This window comes from Labeo rohita, chromosome 18 (assembly GCF_022985175.1).
Source record: "Labeo rohita strain BAU-BD-2019 chromosome 18, IGBB_LRoh.1.0, whole genome shotgun sequence".
NCBI lineage: Eukaryota > Metazoa > Chordata > Actinopteri > Cypriniformes > Cyprinidae > Labeo > Labeo rohita.
This window is the reverse complement of record NC_066886.1, coordinates 446473-470470: the sequence shown is the minus strand read 5'-3', so window position 1 is coordinate 470470 and position 23998 is coordinate 446473. Positions and strand designations below refer to the sequence as shown.

General features: G+C 34.8%; 1 protein-coding gene across 3 annotated transcripts; it reads right to left on the bottom strand.

Moving 5' to 3' along the window:
* Nucleotides 1-749: 749 nt before the first annotated feature.
* LOC127180476 (semaphorin-7A) lies at nucleotides 750-20352 on the bottom strand. Of its 3 annotated transcripts, none has more exons than XM_051134555.1 (14): nucleotides 20121-20352; nucleotides 19536-19675; nucleotides 19217-19264; nucleotides 18259-18357; nucleotides 18109-18187; nucleotides 13544-13639; nucleotides 13278-13411; nucleotides 10131-10294; nucleotides 9153-9258; nucleotides 8403-8577; nucleotides 7372-7481; nucleotides 5817-5959; nucleotides 5307-5335; nucleotides 750-3622 (listed from the first exon to the last, which is right to left on the bottom strand). In XM_051134555.1, exons 1-14 carry the CDS (start codon nucleotides 20215-20217, stop codon nucleotides 3258-3260), a joined length of 1785 nt encoding a protein of 594 aa, XP_050990512.1. In that variant the 5' UTR covers nucleotides 20218-20352; the 3' UTR covers nucleotides 750-3257. The 3 variants fall into 3 exon arrangements, with proteins under 3 accessions (XP_050990512.1, XP_050990510.1, XP_050990511.1); XM_051134553.1 differs by having other exon boundaries at nucleotides 5817-5962; nucleotides 20121-20345; XM_051134554.1 differs by having other exon boundaries at nucleotides 750-3619; nucleotides 5817-5962; nucleotides 20121-20343.
* Between the last annotated feature and the right edge of the window lie 3646 nt (nucleotides 20353-23998).

The window sequence follows — 23998 nt, the reverse complement described above, 5'->3', positions numbered from 1 at the left end:
GACATTAGGTTTGTTAGCAGTAGCGTATAAGACATGGTTTTAATGGCTGTAGACATGCATGTTATGACACAGCCTTACTTTTTATCTTCATCTGTGTACATCTTTGTGTCATTTTGATTTAATGTTTTCTTTTTTCCTAATATGGTTCTGTAGTTTTTAGTTTTTCAGTCTCATAAAATGTTATTCTTACACTTTTGCCCTTCAGTGAAGCACTAGACACATGAATACTATGTGCATTTGGCATCACAATTTATGTTTTAACTTATAATTTACTATTTTCTAATTTAAGATTTAAGATAAGAGTATTCTGTATTCCCTAAAATACTTTAATAATTTTTTTTTCCTTCGGATGTAATTAACTAAATTCCTTTAAAATAAATAAAATAATCTTATTTACTTAGTTAGGATAATCTCCAACTTGTCTTAAATTGTCTTAAAACAATTACAGCATAACACTGGCTACAGGATAATCTAGTAAATAAAGTTTTATATGCCAGTTAATATATCTCTCCGGCAATTCACATTTTAAAAAAATGAGATGTTTAATAGGTAAAACAGTTCATAAATAATCAATATATCACATATATATATATATAATCATATCTAAATTATTGCGAGATCTTCAGGCAGCCACAGCATTTCGAAAAGGGAAACTAATTAATTCAGAAAATTTCAGTGACCTTATAAACTTACTAAACAGCTGATAGGCTTCCTTTGTACAGAACACGATCAGTGAAATGAGATTGAGATGTTGTCAGTCACATCCTGTGTGCTCATCTTTTATTTACACACTGACTAAGACAGGTTTAAACAGTGGAGCATTTCCAGCTTTGTAAGTCTTTATTCAGACACTTTCCACAAAAATCAGTGTGTGAAATGGCAAATCCACCAACACTTGAGGGTATAAATGAGTAATGGCTTGTGAAGGCTTTGGTTCCAGTTCCCCAACCTTTACAGAGGTTAGAGGTTGGGTGTCAGATCCTCTATGGTGGGTGTGATCGCCTTTCACATCGATCTGTTGCGAAATCAGACTCTTTTTTTTTTTTTCCGTTGAGGTTGTAACATCACAGATTTTAAGGAAGTTCGCAGTTCAATAAATACAAAAATACACTGTTAATTCAGGAAAAGAAAAAATAAACATCTGTCATATTTTATACACGCATCCCTATATGTAAAGTTACCCATCACCTCATTACACATTCATATACACTATTCATGCATTTCCGTGATATAAATAACTGACTCGCATCACTTTATAAAAACATTCAACCCATTACAGTAGGAATAACTGAATAATGTTTGCACTTCAGCGTCACAGTCTCTATAGAACATTAAAAGCTGTAAAAACTATTATTGTGAAACAACACTGAATAAAACACGAGTCAGTCAGATGTTATTGCATTAGAATAAAACTTAATGACTTTGCCCACACAGGGATTAACCACTTCACAATTTTCTCCCAATTAATTTTTTGGTTTTGGTACTAATTTTTGTACTTTTTAGGGATTTTTCTTCCTACCTTGTTAAACTTGTGGTGTTCCCGGTCAACTGCTTTTAAATTTCTCATTATTTCTCATAATTTTTTATTTATTTTTTTTTTAAAATGTAGCACAGGTTTTGTAGTTCATTCTGGAACTAACTGATCTTAGGCCTCATTAATCTTAGTTTTGAGTCAGTATTCCAAAAATGATCCGCAAATATTTTTTATCAAAAACTGAGGAGCTCAAATCAATCAGTTCCAGAAACAAACTGTGCTAATTGAAGAAAACAAGCTGATAAAATGATTAAGGTTGTTAAAATAGCATAATGATAGACTCGTACACAGTTGTTAAAAGGTCCGGTTTGACCAGAAACACAAGGAATGAGGGTTAAAAAAAAAAAAAGTCATTACATGTTGCTGAAGTGTCACTGATTGTAAAATATGCCCTTTAGCAACACACTTTACAATCAAAGCATTTCACCCAGTGTTGAGAACACAGACCAAAAGTCTTGTGACATTAATTGTGAAAAATATCTCCGGAACATTTTCAGAAACCACCGTGTGTCACAATCTTCACAATCTTTTTTTTTTTTTTTTTTTACAATAACAACACTTGATTTGACACTTCACTGTCTAATGTAATGAAATGTAAATGGTAAGAAATAATAATGATCCTGACTGATCCAATAAAATTCTTCCAGTTTCTATCTAAATTTTAAAATAAATAATATGTCTTAACACTATGACAATCACACAAGGACTACACATTTATGCATTACATTCGATAAATACATTAGCAGTCAAACATTCAGACACACTGTTTCATTCATTTCCTCATGTTAGAATAATAAAGTTATAAACTCTAAAATTTGGGAGTGTTGCAGTGATCAAAACGCCATACAAATGAAGACTCATATTATTAATCAATTTTTGTCTTCTAAAATAATTCCTAAATTAGTTTTAAAAAAAGTCTATTAAAATAATTTATTTTTGTCTATTAAAATATAAATGTTTTGCCTACAAAAATTTAGTAAATTTGTTTTAAAAAATGTCTATACAAATATTAATTTATTTTTGTCTACTAAATTGTTTAGACTCCTTTGCATCAAAAGTTTTTTTTTTTTCAAAATTATGAGGAAGATGTGGCCAGTGTTTGACTGATCACATGACAGAAACACTGATAATGGAAAATATCAATAATAACAATGATGCATATCATATCTCTCCACATAGTAAAAAGGCGTGGACTCAGCAAATCACATTAATAACTGATTCTATCCCACATCAGCCTTGTGTGTTTTCATACTCTTATGACTGATGACTAACTGAACTTTTACAAGCTCTGTATTGCACATATACAGCAAATACTGGGAGTATTTACTATATTTACTCACTGTTCCCAGTCTAATTATGAATGATTTAACAGTGCAAGTTATTATAAAACACCGCCTCTAAGCACAACTTTGGCTGCTGTGCTCTGAAGGGTGCTTTCCACGTTTGGTTCACTTTGCGTTACAGTGCAAATTATGTGCAACGAAGCCCACCACGTCTCTAGTGCGCACTCGAGCCACATGCGGGAAAAAAACAAGCTCAGAATCAATTCTGAAATATTCAGAATCGCTGATACAGAATCGCGATGCATTGGAGAATCGATTTTTTTTTTTTGTTGTTGTTTTTTTTGTTTTTTTTGTTTGTTTGTTTGTTTTTTTTTTCTTCTTCTTCTTCTCCCACCCCTATTATGAAATAGGATGTGGATGGCATCTTCAAGGTAATACTTTCAAAAGAACAAGTTCTGCAGCAGGACACGAGACGTTGTGAGCAGCAGTAGCAGTGCAGGAGTGAGACTGAGTGCGTCTGAGCGGCTCATGCTGAGCTCGTATCGGACGACCATCCTGTTATAGCCGTCCTCTGACGACATGCATTCGTACGTCCCTTCGTGAGTTTTGTTCATACTGTCAATGAGATACAAACAGTCCTGCTTGGAATGAACACACTCCTCGTGCGTCTCACCGTGTTTCCAGTGGTACGTGGCGTGGTGTGACGTTATTTTGCAATGCAGGAAGTGTTTAGAGGATGGCAGGACTTGCACTGGCATCTGACCACCGGTTCCAGTCTTTGATGGTGCCGCTTCAGGCATATCTGCTGAACATAGAGTCATGTGATGCATTTGCTATGAAATAAATTCATAAATATGAAAACACTTTATTCTGTTGCTGTCAATCTAGACTCAGAGCAGGGCAACAACCTCAGAACATTTTCATCTGATTGCAGATGAAGCTGGTCGATTTATAAATATAGGGCCCTATGATTTCCGAGATACGGAAAATGTGGACTGAATCGAGAAATCCAGTCTCTACGTGATAACTTGGAATGTCACGGAATCTGCCAAATTTTGGACGAATGAATCAAAAGTGAACGTCAACACACGAACAATCTCTAGAACTGCTGTGACAGTCAATTCATGAGCATTTAACAGTTTCTTTTTAGAAAAACTATTATATGTAAACTATTATATGTATACAAACAGACACTTAAAGGTCTTCACAGCAACCCCTCAAAATAAAAGTTTGGTATTTTAAAAAATTTGGTTTAACTTGAAGAAACTGTGACAGAAATATATGACTCAATGTAATGATAGTACTATTACTAATAAAATTACTATTAAAACAGTATTTTTAAGGAATATCTCATTTTACCTGAATATATTTAACAGAAAAATGTAAACGCACAACACAGTATTTCTGAATAAAAAAAAAAAAAAAAAAAAAAAAAAAAAGATAAAATACTTTTTAAATAAAATCAATTAATTATATCAATTTATAAATAAATCATAATTATTTTTCAGACTGAAAATCATCAAACTTAAAACTTTTTAAAATTTTTAAACTTTATAAACTTTTCAAACTTTTTAAAACTTTCTGTTCCGGCTTTCTCAAGCCAACTTAAAGTTTGTCTCGACAAACTTTTTATCTAGTTATTAATATGCTTTTGATTATTACATTTAATTAACAAAAATAGAATTCAGAAAATTAATGGAAAACAGAATTTGCAAGAAAACAAAAAAAAGTATTTTATATGGCCTCAATGTATTTTTTTTTTTAATAGCTTTTAATAAATTGCTGTCAAATTGTGGAAGTTTCAAAATTTTAAATAATTAGACATGCTTTTTGATTAATAAAATCTAATTTAATTATATCAACTTATAAATAAATAATTAAAATGGAAAAAACAGAATCCAGGAAAATTTAAATGGGGAAAAAAATAACTTTGGGGAAAAAATAAAACGGATTTCATAGGGCCCTTATAAATATACTTAAATCAGTCACATTTCAGTTAGGATATGCCCTAAGAAGACACCTGCCTATGTCGGACAATAGTAAATATTTAAAACACAAAACTTTTTATTCTAAGTGACCAGAAATCATGGTGAGCTTTCACAATAGGGCTACATGTTATGGGGAAAAAAAGTTTTTTTTTTTTTTTTTTTTTTTTTTTTTTGTAGGGCTGCACAATTTAGACATGCGATTATATATCAATATGGCTATTATTAATTGCTTTATAAAAAGTATACAAAATACTAAAAAGAGTTGCAAAGTTGGTGTTTATGTGTTATGCAGGTCACAACACCAAACCTGAAACTCTGTAGAAGATGGTTTGATTTTGCTTACGGAACTGTGGTTCAATTTGCACGAACATTTCATTCAGCCCCACCTTGTTCAGGAAACAAAATGTTGTTTAGGAACAACTGCTCTCAGATTTGGTCCAGAACAAACATCCCCAGTGTGAAAACCACTAACAACACACCCAACAATAGAAACAAACTTACTGCAGTCTTTGATGTCCAGAACTGATTTTCTGTGGAAAACAGAAGGTGTTACTGAGATGAGGCTTCCACACACTGTTCATAAATATATTTTCTAGTGAATCATGCGGTGTGGGGTTTTTTTTTTTTTTTTAGTTATGTGTGTAGGGGTGGGGGATGTTTCAGTGGTAGGTTATAAGGAAATGAGTGGAAATCCACTAAAGTGGTTGAGCAGGTACATTGATATGCAATCAGCAAGTCAAGCATCACTATAACTAGTGCTCACAATGATTTACACCTCAATCATGTATGAAACTTCAGAGTGCAAGTCATTCAACAGATCACAGTTACTCAAACCAGCACAACACAACATCAGAATCACCAAAACACTCCAGCATCATTCTTTCAACTCTTTCAGCCTATTAAAGAATTATGGTGAACTTTAGTTACAGCGGTTTCAAGCTGTTGACTAAAAAAAAAAAGTGTGATCAGGAAGGAAGCAGATGTGTGTGCATGAGTGCAGTGAGGTCTTACTTTGCTGTGGAGGTGCAGCGCAAACCCTCCCAACCACAGTAGGGGTCTCTAGATAATCTGCACTCTTTACAGTCATTTCCATACATATGACATGTCTGCAGGTCAATCTGAACAACCTCGTTACTGGAACTCACATACAGATGCTTCTGAGAAGTTAAACACAGAATAATGAATCCAACAGCTGATAACATGATAGATTTATATGATTCAAAGAATAAAGATCAATCATAGATTCTAAAATCAAAAGAGACGCTTTTTGCATTTTTGCATTTGGCAGATGCTCTTATCCAAAGTGACTTGCTTTGCATTCAAAATACCTTTCATCAGATCATGCATTCCCTGGGAATCAAACCCATGACCTTGGTGTTGCTAGCGGCATGCTCTACTGTTTAAGATTGCTATGATTATGGTACTTTCATATGGGGCGTCAGCGTCAATGTCTCTCGTTTACTTGGAATGGACTGAAATCAAGCGTTGCCAAACTGAACTGTGGGTCCGCTGCTTTGTGTCTGGCGTTGCTCACGGCAGAATTTGAAAACTTTTCATCTTTTCAAGCACCAACGCAGGTGTCAGCCAATTAGATTGCTTTATGCAAATATACTAGTGCAGATGCTAGCCAGTTGCGTCCATGCAACACCAGAAGAGTAATGTGATTGGCTGTTGTCTATGACAGTCACGTCGGCTCCAAGCTTCAGCTTTTAATGATTTTTAAGGGTGTTTGTAAATGAGATAATACAATAGTGAAATAAACAATAAGTTAATATTAAGTGGCTGACATTGTCTGACTGTAACACTGTTGCCTGATTTTGCTATTCGTCAAAAATAGTTTAAAACAAGTCAACTGAGCCGCTGTGCATCTCCATTCAAAATTCGTTTATGAACGAACGTGCGTTTTTAAAAGAATCTATTGAGTCAATGATTCAATATCTCATTCATAAAGACGGTCACTTGCTTTACTCCTGAATGAATCAGACGTTTGAACGAATCAAATGAATGAATGATTCAGTAATTAAATCAGTGACTTGCCGCCAACTACTGTCAATTTGTTACATTTTTAAAGTATCTTTTCAGTTATTTAAATCATTAAATATTTCTAGATTAAAAATTGTATATTTAAAACATTAATCTCAACATGAATTTATGAATTTGATTGCACTCATGCCACCTCTGAGCCTCATTGTTTTCATTAGAAATTTTAAAAACCTAAAAAAATATATAATTTTTAAAATTTGACATAAAATACTATTACTGTATAAAATATAATACTGTTACAGTTAGACAAATGCCATTACAAAGGTAAATCACTTTGAGTCAAAAATCACCTCGTAATAATCATTTTTGATCAGATATTTTGATTATTGATTAGAAGGTGCTCCTGAAATTTTGACTGTGCCCCTAATTTTTTTAAAAAGAAAAGTAAGTGTAGAGCCTTGGTTGGCCAGATTTTTATTTTATTTTATTTTTCATTTTAAGGTTTCCGTTTTTTTTACCATTTAAATCTAGACTCCATTTTAATGGTTAAATTAAATTTTAGTGCTCAAAAAGCATGTCATACCTTCGAAGCGTCCAGCAGCATGCTGGTGATGTGCGTCCCTTGTGGAAATGGCAGATACTCCGCAATCACAAAAACAGGCTTTTCCAACACTTTATGAATCCGTCCACTTTCTGTAAGAAAATATCACAACAGGACATTAACTCATCTGTCTGCATGCCGTCACATGCACACTGTATAAACCGATCTGCTTGCATGAAGCATTCAAGATACCAGACTAACACTTTTTTCAGTTTATTCAGATGAAGTCGGTTGTTCCGTGTTGCTTTTGCAAATATTAAAATGCATAATTTTCATTTAGCATTCACAATGTTTTGTGCAACTGTATACAGTAGTAAGACTCTGGCCATATAAGGTAGCATAATTAGCTACCTACTGTTTGGAACAGCCTGCATGTTATATGATGCCTAACAATGACACCTACAATGACTAGACTAGGGTTTGAAACTATTAGATTGCGCAACTCTGATAACTCACACTACACTCCTCAAAGTTATCATTCAATTAACATTACACAATATGTGAATCATTACATTTTTATAGCGTTGGCATGGACCTGTCATTTCCTGTCATTTAAATGTGAAACTGACAAGACAATTTGAACTAAATCAGCATGAAACTGCATTTATAACCCATTTAACTTCTGTTTATGTGAAGTACTTCTGAGCGAAACCGGATGTTTGATGAGAAGCGCTTCATAATGAACAACACATACGCAGAGTTCAGCAACTTGTTAAATGCTTTGTGATCATTTTCAGTGAACTGCATGTATTATATCAGTTTATATAATTATATACTGTAGAATTATAATATATGTAGGTGGAGTTTTTATAAATTATTCATAAGAACATTTTGGACATTGTACATTCACATTAAAATAAAAAATAAAATGCATTGATTGATCGTGATGACTTGAAATTGTTAATTGGTTGTGGTGGTATAAATCCTATTGAGGCCCAAGAATCATTAAGTGGAATCCTAAATGAAACCAAATCAGTAAATTCCTTACGATTTGCAGTGACAGATTCACATACCTAGGGACAGAAGCAGGACGGTGTGGCCTCGTACCCGGTCCACCTGGATGTGAGTGTAATGGTGGTGTTGGAACAGCAAGGGGCCGTTCTCTGGCATCACTGAATCCTTCATCTCTGGACGCTCCTTCATAAACCCCAGCACTTCACCGCTTAGAGTAGTACTGTCAGTCACACACTAAAACAACAACAAGCACCTTGTTAGAACGAATGGGGAGGATAATTCTAACTACAGATTGAGAAAACACCTGGTTCTAGATGTAAAAATGTCATTCAGAATCTCATAGAAACCTGAAGTGAGAATACGTGACTTTGTCAAGCGATTCTGATTTTTAAAAAGCCCAGACTGACTAGATTACATCATTCAGATTATGAAATGAGTAGTTAATTTGTCCCGTCAGAAAACAAGTACACAGTCTTTGTCTTTGTCTTTTACAACACTGAACTGTCTGTGAATCAGATGTTGTAATGTGATTGTTCTGGAGTTGATTGTTTTGTCTCAGAACTCTTGAATGAATCATTCAGTGAAGTGCAAAAGATAAATAATCTGCAGCTGAAGAAGGGCAGACACTTTCGAGCTCTTTGCAGACCTCATTGACTGTAAATATGCTATTATTTTCATCTTCATGCCTTATTGTCACATTGGAATAATTAGAGCTGAATGATTATATGGTTTACATTTTTCACTTATACAATCAATCAACCAGTTGTAATATTGAAAACTATATTTTTCTTCATTGGTGTAATTTTTACCGTTCCAGGCCGGTGATTCGCAGGAACTTTGTTGGAGATGAATTTAGAGGAAGTGAAGATATTGCTGATTTCATTAATGTCATAAACACACACAGCACTCATATTCCTGTAAAACAAAGAGATTCACAGTTCAGCACTTACAGCTGGCACATTCTGTCTTCATTTCATCATTGTTCGTGGAACTGTCAAATGTCATATATTTCCTGGTCTTTTTAACACTCAGCTGACCATAATGTCTCTATTCAACAGTGATGTTAGCTGTTTACACTGTGGTGACAACAAATTTAAAAGACTCAGCATTTTTAACAGACACGTGTTACAAAGTGTCATTGGTATTTACAGACATTTGTATCAACTATAGAGGCGACACTAGTTAAACTAGTTAAAGTGTTTACAGGGGCAATGTACATTAATAAACATGACCGTAAATGTGTTAGAATTAGCCAAAAAGGCTATTTTTCATCTGTAGACGCTTGACAGAATGTTATAAAATGAAACCCTAAAAACAAAAACAAAGCAGTGTTGAGGAAAGTTACTTTTAAAAGTAACAATGCGATACAATATTGCATTACTCGCTTAAAAGTAACTAACTGCGTTACTTTGTTACTTTTATGTAAAGTGATGCGTTATGTTACTTTTGTGTTACTTTTTCTCATCTGGCCTGAGCTTGCTTGCTTGTGTTTAATATATAAAGTTGTATTTTGGTGAATGTAAAGGCCTTTAAAAAGAATAAGCCTCAGTCTGAAGGAAATGTAAATTTGCTTCTGTACAGTGAACAGCGCTGCTCAAACAAACTGGCATCCTGGATTGCATAACTGCATGTTGACATTTAGTCTAGAGCTCTAGCAACATCATGTTTACACAACGCTTTTGCACTTACTCCTGATTTACTTTTAAGTAATCTTGCATGTATGCATTACCCCCAACACTGTTAACGTCACACATACTGATCATCTAAAATACAAGGTATTTTCTTACCAATAGTTTCTGAAAAGCGCATATATTTTGGTGGTGTTGTCCGTTTCTAGTGTGGCCACATCTATCATCTGAGTGAATTCATATCCTTTGCCACAGAACAGACGGGTGTAAATCATGGACGTCCAGCTGCTCTGTAGTTGACTCTTAGAACCGCCTCTGTCGTTCTGAAACAGATAGTGAGTATCCATTGCATAGGGTGAGAGTCATATGAGAGACTACTTACATGGTGCTTTTTAAAGCCTGAAAACTCCTGTGCGCCTCCAATTTACAGTATATATATATATGAGGGGGTTTAAATGTATATTTATAAACATTTATATTTATATTTATATTATTAGAATAACAGGTTCAGGTTCTGCAAGTGTTTCAGGTTGAGATTTCTCAAATTACACAATGCAATCAAGTAAATTGACACACAAGGACCAAGAATCTAGAGCAGGGGTTTTCAAACTGGGGCCACAGGTGTAGTGCTAGGGGGTCCTTGGAAATGTTTAGAAAAAAAGCATTTAAAAAAAAAACTAAAAATTATATTTATAATTATTGCAATTATAATTATACTATTCAGTTTATATATAATTATAATAATTATAAAATAATTAATACATAAAAAATGAATTAATACAGTTAATGTTTAAAATAATTTAGTAAAAATGAAAGCAAAGAAATAAATATAAATTATACAATTTTGATTAAATAAATACATTTTAAATTTTTTTAGAAAATAATAATAATAATCTAATTTAATAGAAACTAAGTATTTTCCAATCAATATTTTATAATTTATTTTAGAATGAGCGTTCCTCGCATGATAATGATGATCATATTTGGGGGTCCGTGGCATCTTAAAGACTGAAAACCCCTGACCTAGAGCACTACCCTGATTTCATACTGTAGATCTATGATGAAGCAAAAAGCCAATTTATCAATGTCATCTTGTAAGAATCAATATTTACTAGAAAATGTCTTAAATGCATTGTTTCTGAGCTTTGACAGCATCTGAACTCCCAGAACCTGCATCTGACATGTGTCAAGAGCACCTGAGCTTATAATTATAGAAATGTTCCCTTTAGCACAAATGTGTCTGTGAATTACTGAGAAACATCTTTAATAAATATGCAGGTGTTAAAATGTCAAAGTGTATTTCATATCAACTAAAATAACACCTGTCACATTTAAGGAGGTGAAAGATTCCAGAGGAAGTTCACACTTTTTGTGTTTAGAGACCGACTTGCAAAACACAGAACATCAGGCTGCATTTAGGTTTGCTTACTGATGCTTACACATGATATGATACATGTATATAAATGTGCGCTGACTAAGAAACCCTAACCTAGAATATAAATAAAATTACTGAAGTGAACTTAAATTATTTAAATGGCAGTAACCGTATTAGCTATTGAAAATATATCAACATCAGCCATTCAGACAGGACAAACTCCTGCATTGCATCTGCAGTATTCTTTAATTGGTCTATGCACATAGGCATAGACAGACATCTTTGGACACATTTTTAAGGTGTTGTCTTAAAGGAGAATCCACTTCCAGAACAACAATTCACAAATAATGTGTCATCCAAGATGTTGAAGTCTTTCTGTCTTCAGTCGTGAAGAAATTATGGTTTTTGAGGAAAACATTTTAGGATTTTTCTTCATATAATGGACTTCATTGGTGCCCCGATTTTGAACTTCCAAAATGTAGTTTAAATGCGGCTTCAAAGGCTCTAAACGATCCAGCCGAGGAAGAAGGGTCTTATCTAGCAAAACGATTGCTCATTTTGGTTTTTTTTTTTTGTTTTTTTTTGGAAAATAAAAATTTGTATGCTTTTTAAGCACAAAAGCTGGTGTAGCACAGGCTCTGGGATGCGCGTTCACGATGCTACGTACTATTGAGTCACATCGAAAGGTCACACGGAACTACAGACTCAGTGTTTACAAAGCGAACGCACAAAGACTAAGAAAGTGCAAGTAAGTCAAACGCTGTTTACAAACAAAAAAAGGTACAACGATGTCGGACGATTCTGAAGTTGTAGGAGAAAATAAGATGGAGTTTTTCGACTAATTCTACTGACTCGGACCTTTGAGTCTCGTTCAGCAAAATGAACGAATCTTTTTGAGTCATTTAGTTTATTTTAGCAAAACGTAATTAAAATGTTAGGTGTTACTTCCCTAACACATCTACTGCTTACACAAACGTTGATCACACTACAAACAAGACAAAACTATAATGCTATAAGAAACAGAAAAGATTCATTCATTGTTTATCTGGGTCTTTAGTCTATGATTAGCTCACCTCACTTCTTATCTGACAAGTTTTTGGGTTTGAGTCGTTTGTTCATAACGTGACAGCCCCATGAGGTGAACACACGACACTAAAAAACCCAAAGACTCGAAACAGGTGAACTAATTCCAGTACAGAACCTAATAGGATGTTGCGCATGCACGACTGAACGAATCACTCCCCGAGACGACTCGTTCTTCCTGAGTCACATTAAAGATCCATTCAAAATGAACGAATCATTCAAGAACACGCATCCCAGAGCCTGTGCGACATGAGCTGATGACAGATCGTTTCGCTAGATAAGACCCTTCTTCCTCGGCTGGGATCATTTAGAGCCCTTTGAAACTACATTCTGGAAGTTCAAATTTGGGGCACAAATGAAGTCCATTATATGGAGAAAAATGCTGAAATGTTTTCCTCAAAAAACATAATTTCTTTACGACTGAAGACAGAAAGACATGAAAATCTTGGATGACAAGGGGGTGAGTACATTATTTGTAAACTGTTGTTCTGGAAGTGGACTTCTCCTTTAAAGGGACAGTCTAATCAAACATGATCATTTTGACATCATTCTCCCTTGGCTTTCTAAACCTGTATGAATTGCATTCTAAGAACTTGCAAGTCTAAGAAATACAGTCCTATGTTTTTCTAGATCCTGTTGGCTTTTCGAAACTTTTGTGTTTCACAGACTCAGTCATACAGGTTTGGAATGACATGGTGGGGAGTAAATGAGAACTGTTTTCATTTTTGGGTGGAGTATCATTATCAGATTAGGTAAAGTTAGGGTGCATCACTAATTTTGAAACTATTAACAAACTGAAAACACAATCCCAAATTCGCTTCATGTTTAACGGTGTGATTTCTGCTCACCATGCAGCTCTGAGAGACTCGTGGAATCCAGTGCTCCAATTCACTGTCTTTTCTTTTGTGTTTCTCTGCGAAGAAGGAATAAACTTTGTCCTGGTGTTGGCCTTTACCAGCAATCAGCTTCAGGTATGTTTGCTCTAAATGTGGCACGAAAAAGCACCGTTTAGAATCAAAGCAGTATCATTCTGATGAAGACACTGAGTCACTTCAGTGAAAAAGTGAAATTCTCACTGTTGCAATGAAACATTTTAGTAGTGAAAGATTCTCACCTGCTTGACTCGACTGAGACCAAATGTTGTCATTTTTGTCATCCTTGTTGATCCTGTACAATCCCTTCTCAGACTTGGTAAAGTACAGCATATTATCTGGAAGATATAGAATATAGAAATCAACAGGATGCAGTATGTAATAAAAAGAAATTGTCTTAATTTTTCACCAGAGGTGTACAATCTCACAATCTCACAGCCGTGCTCTGATGTGTCACAGAAAGAGTTTTCCCACATATTGTATGAGCATTTAAGGCCTTTAATAGATGCCAAGTTCCTGTTTTTTCTGAAACTAATAATAACAATACTGTATTGTGTTCCGCTAATAGGAATGTGCCAGACTACACATTCTCAGACATATCATATTCATAGCTTCTTATTTATCCAACAGGTTTTTTGGCATAACTGACTGATGTTTATACTAAGGGGCGGATTTACTAACAGCGTATGCCAACACAAACCTCCTTTTGACCTTTTTAAAAACTACTCTTACGATTTACTAAAGACACAGAGTGAAAAAATAATAATGAATGCCTGTTTTTGCATCTAAAATCTTCTGAGGGAGTGTAATTTATCATGAATCATGAAAGGTGTGTTACTAAGGTTTGTCAATTTTAATGGTATTTGAGCAACTATTTTAAGCATCCCGTAATCTGTTTTGCAATAACATGGCTGTGATAGTTGCTAATTTGCTTTATTTGGCAGATTGCACTAGTCATTATGAAAAAGAGGTGGGTCTGTTTTCTTTAATTTGAGTGTTATTAAATCTCCCACAGAAATTTCCACTCCAATCAGCACTTTTATGGAATTGCAGTCTTTGCCCTGTTTAGTAAAACACTGTAAACAAGCTGTAAATTTAAAATGCACTGAACACAGATTAAGCACAAAAACTATTCACTAAACAGCAGGTGATTCAAAGTTTGGCAATAATTCTCTCCAGTGTTGGGAAAAAAGTTACTTGCAAAAGTTACAACATTGCATTACTCCCTTAAAAAGTAACTAATTACATTAGTTACTTTTTATGGAAAGTAATGTGTTGTTACTTTTGCGTTACTTTCGCAATCTGGGCAGGGCAAGAGTTCTATTTTTAGCAAATGTAAAAGCCCTTTCACACCAAAAAGTCTCAGGCTGAAGGAAAAGTAAATTCACATCTGTAGTTCAACACTCTTCAGCAATAAAAAAAGCAATGAAGCACAAATGTTAAAGGAGAAGTCCACTTCCAAAACAAAGATCCACAGATAATGTACTCACCCCCTTGTCATCCAAGATGATCATGTCTTTCTTTCTTCAGTCGTAAAGAATTTGTTTTTTGAGAAAAACATTTCAGGATTTTTATCCATACAATGAACTGATATGGTGCCTCGATTATGAACTTCCAAAATGCAGTTTAAATGCGGCTTCAAACGATCACAAATGCAGTTGTAAATTATCCCAGCTGAGGAAAAGGGTCTTATTTTCATAAAAAAAAAATTTCTTCTTGAACTCTGTGTATTCTGGCTCTACATCGCTGCAGAAGTACAGACACAGTGTTTGCAAAGTGAACATGCAAAGAAGATCAAACACCCTTAACAAAAAAGGTAAAACAGCGATATCGGACGATTTTGAAGGGAGAACATGAGATCAGAGTTTTTCCACATACACTAACTGACATGAACCTGAACAAAAACAGTCCAGGCAGAGAGAGACAAGACGAGCGTTTGACATTAAAAAGTATATAAATTGTATTATTTTATCGTTATGCTAGATAAGACCCTTTTTCCTTGGCTGGGATCGTTTACAACCGCATTTGTGATCGTTTGAAGCTGCATTTAAACTGCATTTTGGAAGATCAAAATCAGAGCACCATATCAGTCCATTATATGGAGAAAAATGCAGGAATGTTTTCCTCAAAAAACAATTTCTTTACGACTGGAGAAAGAAAGACATCTTTAATGACAAGGGGGTGAGTACATTATATGTGAACCTTTGTTTTGGAAGTGGACTTCTCCTTTAATTTATCTAAAGTCATTTTTGCATATTAGTATGGTTGAATTGGATCTGATTACATAAGTTCTTCATGACCTCTTTAAATAAGTTTTTAGCATGCAGATAGTAAGCCAGCACAGATCTCCGTATTTTGAAAGCAAAACACGAGATGTCAACAAAAAATAAACAAACGAGCAGATAAATCGACCAGTTGTCTTTTAATTATGACTTATCAAATAGTAATTTTACTAGTCAAACATAATGTTGTATTCCTATTAATTAAACAAGTAATCAGAAGCCTTATGAATAAGGGTCAACATGACTTCGTAAAGGTCTATATATGGAGATGATCTCTCACCATAGCACACGGAAAGGGTCTAGTTCCTCTATCAGTTCCTCATCAAAACCACTTGATAAGCAAAGACAATGTGCTGCATTTGCTTCTTGTCAGACATTTATTGTAGATACTGTACAATAGTTCAACCAAAAATGAACCTTTTGTATGGTGGCTGAGAGAGCTCAACGCGCTGCAACTTAAGAAAACACATGCAAACAGATAAAACAACAACAAATTAAGAAAACATCATCAGTTTGACAACACAGGCGCTGCAAATCCTCGCAACGCAAACACAAATACGGAAACGCGGTGCAAATTCTCACAACACAACCAAACACAGAAACGCGCTGCAAATAGCACAGACCACAACAGAAATGTTTCAGGGAGACCTCAAAAAGTGACGAACCCAGCTGGGACCTGATGATGATTATTATTATTATTATTATTATTAGTATTATTATTTTATTATTATTATCATTTTATTCAGTTTCATCATCGAACAAAAAACAAGGCAACACTGCACATTTCAGATTACAAATTCAACTGCAAAATAAATAAATAAATAACAACAGCTGTAAATTTTTTGTTTTTATGAGCTTCTTATTTTGAGATCTCATATTAGAGAGGGTTTCAAGGTAAATTTTAAGATCAGTGTTACAAAATGTAATGTATAATGGTTTCTTCTGACTTACTTTTGACTTGTGAATATAAAACTTTGCTAAGATAATTAAGAGATTTATAACATAAACCTGTTTATCAGAAAAAGAGGGGTTTTGAAAACAAAGTAAAATATCATGAACATCTAAATTAAGGGGTTTGCTTCATTTCTTTATGTCTATTTTAAAGTCAGTCCAAAATGAAATCGCATAAGGGCAACAGAAAAATAAATGTTCAATATCTGGACCTGATTATTTGTTCAGTGGCTTTTGGTCAGAGAGGTGTTGTCGGTGAACTAAAAGGAGTTTTTTGTTTATTTTAACACCCTGATCATACGATTCATTGGTCTTTTGGATATTATTAAACTACTCTGAATTACACACTTAACTGTGAAATGTTATTAACTTAATTGCAAATAAATAAATAAATAAATGCAAATAAATATAACGTTCAAAGTTCACGAAAAAAAAAAAAAAAAACTGCAATGCTTCATTAATGGTTAAAATCAGGTCAAAATTCAGGTCCCAGCTGGGTTCGTCACTTTTTGAGGTCTCCCTGAAACATTTCTGTTGTGGTCTGTGCTATTTGCAGCGCGTTTCTGTGTTTGGTTGTGTTGTGAGAATTTGCACCGCGTTTCCGTATTTGTGTTTGCGTTGCGAGGATTTGCAGCGCCTGTGTTGTCAAACTGATGAAGATGTTTTCTTAATTTGTTGTCATTTTTTTCTGTTTGCGTGTGTTTTCTTAAGTTGCAGCGCATTGAACTCTCTCAGCCACCGTACTTTTGAACCTTTTGGAGACTGTAAGACTTTCCAGGACGAATGTCCAAGATTTTCAGTTTGGTCTCTTCACACAGTGTCATATAATGTGTAATAAAGTACACAAGTCATATGGACTAGTGTTGAAATATTTTCATGGTGTGTTTAGGTCATTTTTGGAGCTTGACAATCATTGTATGGAACAGAGCAGCATGAACATTTTACTAAACATCTCCATTTGTGTTCTACGTAAGAAAAAGTCATATAGGTTTGGAATAACGTGGTAACATGATATCAGTCAACTCTCCTGTTAAACATTAATGATCTATTATATATAGTATCAGCAGTAATGAATATCTCATGCAAATACACACACACTGCATGTTGCAGCAGGCACTGCATTTCAAAACGTCTGCAGTTTCCTGAACCGCTGCTAGAACTAGAACAAACAGCAGCTTTAAAATAGTGCTTTAATACTTCAAATCTCCTGCTGGGAGTCAGAAATAAAACTTAAACTTTTCATAAGAATCTGCATGCAGGCGGACAGAGATGGAGAGAAGGAGAAAAAGAAACATAACCAAGCACAATCTCCCCAGTTAGTTCTTGGCTCTAATATTAAATAATAATACTCCACTGTGTTCAGCTATGTACCAAACACATGAGTGATTTGTCACCCACATGAGTGGGTGGTCAAGAATATTTTGAGTTACGGACTCTGAATGCAGCCCTTTAATATCATCAACGACAGATATTCAACAAGATTCATTATTTTTGCAATTTTAATTCTTGAACCAAAACTGCAGCCCGAATGTGCGCAAGCATGCATATACATCAATACAATGTGCAATACTCACTGACAAGTAATGACGGCTCATTAATATCCGGCTCGTAATTTTCTGATGTGAAGCAGTCTATCGGAGAATAGCTGGAGCTCTGTAACGAAACACGTGGCTCAGTTTCATACTTCACCCGAGCTTGTAATGCAATATAGAAATAGGACATACCATGTTACAGCACACTGTATTTGCATCATGTGATCTACAGATGAACAGGAGATTGTTGTCAATGCTTTCTCTGAGCAGAGAGATCCTGTATAAATGGTGCTGGAAAAAATGAACAGTTAAATAGCTGTCAGTGAACTTTAATGGGACACAAACTACAACATTGTTTATATCAGTGTTCAGTTATGCATAATGCAAAGTGTATTCATGTAAACGCGTTAAACCTTAACCTGCATTCTGTGCAGGTTAAATATGCAAGTGTGCATATGTGAGATCTCACAGGAAAGTATCTGTACTGCAAATGTTTTTAGGAAATATTGTACATTATTGTGCATCCTGTGCAGCTGCAGGAGAACTCGCAAACATGAGATGAGAATATGAGTCGGACAAGTTTCCCACTGACATTTTGAAATAATCTAGGGTTTATTAATTAGAAATTTTTCTTTTATGCCAAAAGTCTTTGGGATATTAAATAAAGATCATATTCCATGAAGATATTTTGTAAATTTCCTATCTTAAATATAAAAAAGCGTAATTTTGGATTAGTACCGGCAATGTTTTATTATATTAAAATGTTATTAATATTAACGTTTTATTATATTAAAATTTGGATTTTTTTTTTTTTTTTTTTTTATGCACCCTCAGATTTCAGATTTTCAAATAGTTATAATAGTTGTATATGCTATCCTAACAAACCACACATCAATGCATTTGAAAGCTTATTTATTCAGTTTTCAAATTATCTAAAAACGAATCTGAGTTTTTAATTTTTTCCACATTTTTGTAAACATGGTTTTCTGGTTCAGGTTATGTGCATGTAAACTAGTAAAACAGGTTATTTCAATAAACAGCTCGTCTCTGATTATCAGACTACAGTGTAAACACACTCAGTAAAACCTGATCGTGGGAATTCTGAATATCGAAAGCTGTGCATAAACACCGTTTGTTCTTTAATACTTACAGAAGTGTCTAAATCTTTGCTTTCATCCTTACAAAGAGTCACATCCACCTAAACAGCAAACATATCATATTACAAACAAAAACATAATGACACTGTGCAAATAAAGGATCATGACAGAAGTTATTTTAATAGGAATAACTTGTTTTCTTAAATATTTTAAATGTTTTGCATTGGAGAAGTTACGGCACATGAGCTTTTGCATACTCGCTTAAAGTAAAATATCTTTTCCTGGCAGATGAACTAGCGCGAGCAGCCGATGGGAACTGATCAGATGTCATTTACAGTCTGTGTAAATACAGTATGACACTATATGAGGTACCTTATGGGGTTTGATGCCTTGTGTTGGGTTGATAGAATAGAGGACGTCGTTTCCTCCGACCCATATGACTTCGTTATCAGAAGTGCTGACAAGCTTCACCAAATTAATATTATTGTTTTCAAAAGAAAACCTGGTTATACCTGAAACACGCATACATTTGTAATTAAATGCATCTAGTTTAAAGCAGTTCCTGTATGTGAATATACAAACGATGTACAAAATACAGAAGAGACAGCAGTGACAGTGAGATAAGAAACTTAAGTGGCTTGTGGTTGTTAAGATGGACTTCTAATATAATGCATGAGAAAATGAAGTGACAGTTTGACACATGAACGCTTTTCATGTAATGTGACTATAAAATGAAACACATTTAAAAACTGCTCATTCTAGTTTCTGTTGTATGTTCCTCTTCTAATTTTAACTCTACTAAGGCTATTAGTGAGTTGTCTTTATTATTGTATATACGTTTTTTGTACCGTCCTATACAAAGCTCACCACATTTGGATGTAAACGTAATATTAATATCTAATATCTGTCAACATAACATGATCTAACATGAAATAATAGGAGTAAATATAAGCTTACCTTCATTTTTCACCGTCACTCGAGCATCATAATGTACTTTTGTCGAACTGACACATGAAATGAATATGAACAGCACACAAAAACACGTCCGATCCATCTTCAGTAATCGCCGATGTTCATCTGTCACTAAACTTCCTCTGAGTAACGTTAGTTTAATAAAGGCGGGGCGATTACTGCTTATCTTCGGTCGTGTGTTCTCGTGATAGTGATAGATGGGTTAATTTCCTGAAACCGTGTGAATGTTACACACATAATTATAAATGTGTGACAGCTAACCGCCAGTCTGACTAAAGCAATTTAAAACTGGAATATATTAAATGAAATACATTACCGTTTTATATGTAGTATAAGTTCATATGAATTCACGTAATCTTGTCCACACGATGTCGCTATCGTCGTCATAACGGACAGAGATGCGTTAAGTTGGCTTGAGAAATCCAACTTACTGATATTGTATTTAAACAACTTCTTCTTCTTCTTCTTCTTCTGAGACCCTTTTTTAAAACGTATCTCCTCCTAGAGCTTTTAAGCTACAGCCACCAAACTTGGCCCAGACCTGCAGACTGGTCTGACTCGGTGTGCTGTATCTTTTCTAACTGATCCGGCTTACGGTTTTCGTAAACCAGACTATCAAAACCACCAAAAAATCCCATAAACTTACATTGACGGAATGTTCAAATAAGCCAACTCCAACTGTCAAAATTCAAATCTAAACTCCAAGAATCCTTTGAGACTAAATAAATCAAGCTTCACTTCTATGTGCTATTTCTAATCCATTTAGACTGATCATTCAAACTCATCTAATATTTCTAATCTATTTAAATCATGTTAGCAGTATGCTAATCATGCTAATTATGCCAACAACATGCTAGTAACATGTTAATCATGCTAGAAACATGCTAATAACTTGCTAATCATGGTAACAACATGATAGTAACACCTTAGCAACCACCGTGGGTACCCTAGCAACCGCCTAGCAACTACCCCCGGGTACCCTAGCAACCGCCTAGCAACACCCTAGCAACCGCCCTGGATACCTTAGCAACCACATAGCAACACCCTAGCAACCACGCTGAGTACCCTAGAAACTGCCTAGCAACACCTTAGCAACCACCCCGGGTACCCTAGCAACCACCCTGAGTACCCCAGCAACTGCTTAGCAACACCTTAGCAACCGCCCTAGCAACCACCCTGGATACCTTAGCAACCACCCCAGGTACCCTAGCAACCACCCTGAGAAACCTAGCAACCACACAACAACACCATATTGGTCTGTTTTTCTAATAGACTGTATTGCCTTCAAAACATTCAGACTTTAATCTTTCAAACTATTTTAAACTGAAAACTATTTTAAACTGAAAACAGTCAAACTTAACTTAAAACTTTTAAAACTTTCTGGCTAGGCTTTTTCAAGCCAACTTAAAGTTTGTCTACGAACTTTACTATCTAGTTATTATTATTATTATTATTATTATTATTCTTACTAAAACTGTTAACTCTAACTCCTCCTAGAGCTTTAACTCTACAAACTCCAAACTCAGCCCAGATCTTCAGACTGATCTGGCCGGGTTTGCTGTATCTTTTCTAAATGATCGGACTTAAGCCCCTTCAAAACATTCAGCGACAAAGCGATCTTTCCCATTCATTTCAAACTGAAAACTATTTTAAACTGAAAACAGTCAAACTTAACTTAAAACTTTTAAAACTTTCTGGATGGGGCGTGTCCAGCCAACTTACAAAGTTCAGAATCCCTCAACTTTATGCAAATGAAGTTATTTTTATTATTATTAGCCATTATTAAAGAAGATTATTATTCTTACTAAAACTGTTCTCCTCTCTCAGCCATAGATAAACATACTCAATGAAAAAGTAGGCTCTGCTTCTCATTCTTTTTGTTTGTATGTACAGATTTAATTTATATTTATATTATATTTAGTCTTTTGCCTCCAAAATGTTTGAATTTAGCGGCAAGAAACCTGATTCGCTGTCAAGGCAATTCAGTTTCAACGCCCACTAGCAACCTGGCGCCAGCCACTGGCGACATGCGGCAGAAGTCGCTGCTAGTGTGAACGGGGCTTTATGGTTTTCCAAAAATGACGTTTAAAACCGGGAAAAATCCCATAGACTTACATTGACGGAATGTTCAAATGAGCAACACTATTCAAATTCCAACTGTCAAAACTCCCAGAATCCTTTGAGACTCAATCAAGCTTCCCTTCTATGTACTGTATTTACAATCCATTCAAACTCATTCAAACTCATCTATCTATCTATCAAACTAGCCTAGCAAATAGAGTCATGCTAGTAGCTTTCTAATCATGCTAGAAACATGCTAGTAACTTGTTAATCATGCTAACAACATGCTAGTAACTTGCTAATCATGTTAAAATCATGTTAACAACCTGCTAATAACTTGCTAATCATGCTAACAACATGCTAGTAACATGCAAATCATGCTAGAAACATGCTAGCAACCTGGTAAACATGCTAGAATCATGCTAACAACACACTAGTAACTTGCTAATCATGTTAGTAACATGCAAATCATGCTAGAAACATGTTAGCACATGTTAAAAACTTGCTAACCATGCTAGTAACGTGCTAATCATGCTAGAAATATGCTAGCAACATGGTAATCATGTTAGAAACGTGCTAACAACATGCTAACAATTTGTTAAAACATGCTAATCATGCTAGAAACATGCTAGCAACCCATTAATCATGGTAGAAACATGCTAGCAACCTGCCAATCATGCTAGAAACATGGTAGCAACCTGCCAATCATGTTAGAAACATGCTAGCAACCTGCTAATCATGCTAGAAACATGTTAGTAACATGCAAATCATGTTAGAAACATGCTAGTAACTTGCTAACCATGCTAGTAACGCGCTAATCATGCTAGAAACATGCTAGCAACATGCTAATCATGTTAGAAACGTGCTAGCAACGTGCTAACAAGTTGTTAAAACATGCTAGCAACATGTTAATCATGTTAGAAACAGACTAGCAACATGCTAACTACTTGCTAATGGTAATGTTGCTAGTTTTAGAATCATACTAACATGTTTACTATCTATCGATCTATCTGACAGACTGCACTCAAACTTTAACCTTTTAAAACTACTGTCTTGACAAACTTTTTTATCTGGTTAACGTTTATTGGTTTTAGTATAATATTAGTGACTAATACATATGTGACCCTGGACTACAAAACCAGTCTTAAGTCGCTGGGGTATATTTGTAAATTATGTAAAGATCATGTTCTGTTAAGATATGTATGAAAATGTATGAAAAATGTACCCTTATGACTGGTTTTGTGATCCAGGGTCACATATCAAAACGACAATAACTTTTAAAAAGTAACTAAACTAATAAACTGCGTCTGCGCATTACACTGTGGCGTAGTGATGGGTCGTTATTGAATGATTCGTTCATTTTGAACGAATCTTTAATGTGACTCGGGAAGAACGAGTCGTCTCGGGGAGTGATTCGTTCAGTCGCGCATGCGCAACATCCTGTTAGGTTCTGCACTGGAATTAGTTCACCTGTTTCGAGTCTTCGGGGTTTTAGAGTCGTTTGTTCACCTTATGGAGCGTCACGTGATGAACGAACGACTCGAACCCGAAAACTTGTCAGATAAGAGGTGAGGTGAGCTAATCATAGACTAAAGACCCAGGTAAACAATGAATTAATATTTTCTGTTTCTTATAGCATTATAGTTTTGTTTTGTTTGTAGTGTGATCAACGTTTGTGTAAGCAGTAGATGTGTTAGGGAGGTAACAGGTAACATTTTAAATATATTTTGCTAAAATGAACGAAATGACTCAAAAAAAGATTTGTTCGTTTTGCTGAATGAGACTCAAAGGTCCGAGTCGGT

What these genes read in the sequence shown, in the direction of transcription:
- LOC127180476 (XM_051134553.1), bottom strand. Translation starts at nt 20,217, where the DNA reads ATGGATCGGACGTGTTTTTGTGTGCTGTTCATATTCATTTCATGTGTC. An exon ending in AAGGCATCAAACCCCATAAG is followed by an intron (nt 19,265 to 19,535) that starts GTACCTCATATA and finishes TTTGCTGTTTAG; the next exon opens with GTGGATGTGACTCTTTGTAA. An exon ending in CGTCCTGCTTCTGTCCCTAG is followed by an intron (nt 7,482 to 8,402) that starts GTATGTGAATCT and finishes ATTTTCTTACAG; the next exon opens with AAAGTGGACGGATTCATAAA.